General features: G+C 45.7%; 1 protein-coding gene across 1 annotated transcript in view; it reads right to left on the bottom strand.

Annotated features, from left to right (window-relative positions):
- ABCA8 (ATP-binding cassette, sub-family A (ABC1), member 8) overlaps positions 1 to 1979 on the bottom strand; it is an 82472-nt gene that overhangs the window by 6810 nt on the left and 73683 nt on the right. Inside the window, exons 32-33 of the mRNA XM_008589103.1 lie at positions 1725 to 1819; positions 858 to 977 (exon numbers count right to left, since the gene is read on the bottom strand). Of these exons, the coding sequence (XP_008587325.1) occupies positions 858 to 977; positions 1725 to 1819 (215 nt within the window). The remainder of the gene's footprint in view (positions 1 to 857; positions 978 to 1724; positions 1820 to 1979) is intronic.

The following is a 1979-nucleotide window of genomic DNA, read 5'->3' as shown; positions in this document are numbered from 1 at the left end:
CAGGTGTTGGATGGAACCAATACATCTGGAAGTAGAGAGAGAATGAGGTCATAACAGAAAGGAGAAAAAGACATGCAGCACAATATTTGAGACCCTTGACTTGCTCCTAGCATTGTCTCAAGGTCCTTACGGTTAGACCAGGGCACAGTAGTTCCAGATGTTCACAGTGATCTCTCCCTGTCCACAGACAACATCTTTCTGTGTGGAATATACCAATATTTATAAAGCAAAAATATTTCACAGGGCCTCCAAAGCCCTGCAGTTTCAGGTTTAGCCTAACATTTTGAAATTACATATAGAAATGTTGACCTTGCAAAAGACAGGAAACTTTCCTCAGGCTAGGGTCTCTGACACAGATGGAGAGTTGTGGCACAGCAAAGTTGCTGGCTCAAGGACAGACAAGTTACTGATTGATATGTAAAGATACTGGGAAATAGCTGTAGGGAAAGAAGATGTTTGCTGAGATCAAGCTTTTGTTGGTGGATTGACTTAACTTTTTGCTAACTGCATTATGGAATGCCACTTTGCTTGTTTTACTGATGTTACCAGGCTCTATTGTTAAACTTGTTAAACTATACTTAGCTAAAAACCCCACCTATGTTCTTTTCCTGTAACTTCCTGGTCTGGAGAATAAATGTGGGGTGAGAACCCCAATTTGTGGTTAATTTCCCAAAGGAAGGAATGCCTCACTGTTGAGGGTTCTGGGAAATTAACCCCTTTGGGGTCTCTCACTGCTTGGAAGAGATGGGCTTTGAGTGATCCTTTTGTGGCTCTGTCACCCAGGGGAGGAGAGGTGACAAATCCATGGGAGGCAAAGTGACATTTCTGTCAAGTGTGGGCTCAGGATGGTCACTCACCTCAGCCTTCCAGACACCATGATGGCCACTCGGTCACACACAGCCTCGGCCTCGGCCATGTAGTGGGTGGTCAGGAGGGCACCCCTCTCCGTGTTTCTAAAGGTGGCCCGGATTGCCTGCCTGTATTGTGAAGAGATTATTGTCCATTTACAAAATCCTCAAATTAATCAGAAATGGATAGAGAAAAGAATTTTTGACTGGCATGAATGTGAATAATTAGCAAAAGGAAATTAAGCAAGGAGGACTCTTAAAAGGGTGGTTAGGATGAGGAAGAGCAATGAGGTGAGCTGCTAAACTGGAAGCAAGCTCTGGAAGAGGGGAGTGTACAGAATCCAGTGTCTATTACAGGTTGTATTGAAAGAAAAAGCTGAGCAAAAGAAGATCATTTATGAGAAGGCTGTGCAAAGGGGAACAGAATGACACAAAACTCAACAACAGCATTGTCCTAACCTAGTGTGAAGAAAATAAATGCACAGCAAACACACAAAGGTAACAACTTTTACAACTTAACAAGAGCTGCTGTTCTCATGCTAAGTACTGGACACTGTGATCGTGGTACAGAAATGCTCCATACTAACCTGAAAGATGAGCTGAGCAACCCTGATACTCAGAGTGAGTGGCAACAGGCCCTGACAATGCTATTCTTCCTTCAGTGAGAAATGGTATGAAATATCATCAGTGAAAGATTTGTGTGTGTGTGTGCGTGTGTGCGTGGGCATGCGTGTGTGTGTGTGTGCAAAGCATGGGTTTTACTAATGGGATCGATAATTTCTTTTTCTCCCCACATTAAGAAACAGATTAAGGGACAACTTATACAGGGGGAAATGGTTTGCAAAGTCCTCTCAAGACCGTGGTCACGCTCCTCACCACATCTGCTGCTGCCCCTCGGGGTCCATCCCGGTCGACGGTTCATCCAGAAGAACCACCGACGGGCTCCCCAGGATGCTCAGCACGAAGCACAGCTGGAAGAAGAGGAACAGACGGTCCAGCACCCATCTGTGGGGTGCACCGAGGAGCACTGAGCCCTGCCCCTACCTTTCTCTTTAGTCCCTCTGCCAGTGTCTTCACAGGAGCCTTCAGCTGCTCCTGCAGCTTGAGCGCATCCACTAACCTGAGGAAAAC

The sequence above is a fragment of the Galeopterus variegatus genome, unplaced genomic scaffold, assembly GCF_000696425.1.
Source record: "Galeopterus variegatus unplaced genomic scaffold, G_variegatus-3.0.2 Scaffold5209, whole genome shotgun sequence".
NCBI lineage: Eukaryota > Metazoa > Chordata > Mammalia > Dermoptera > Cynocephalidae > Galeopterus > Galeopterus variegatus.
The sequence above is the reverse complement of the archived record's forward strand: the minus strand, read 5'-3'. Positions and strand labels throughout refer to the sequence as shown.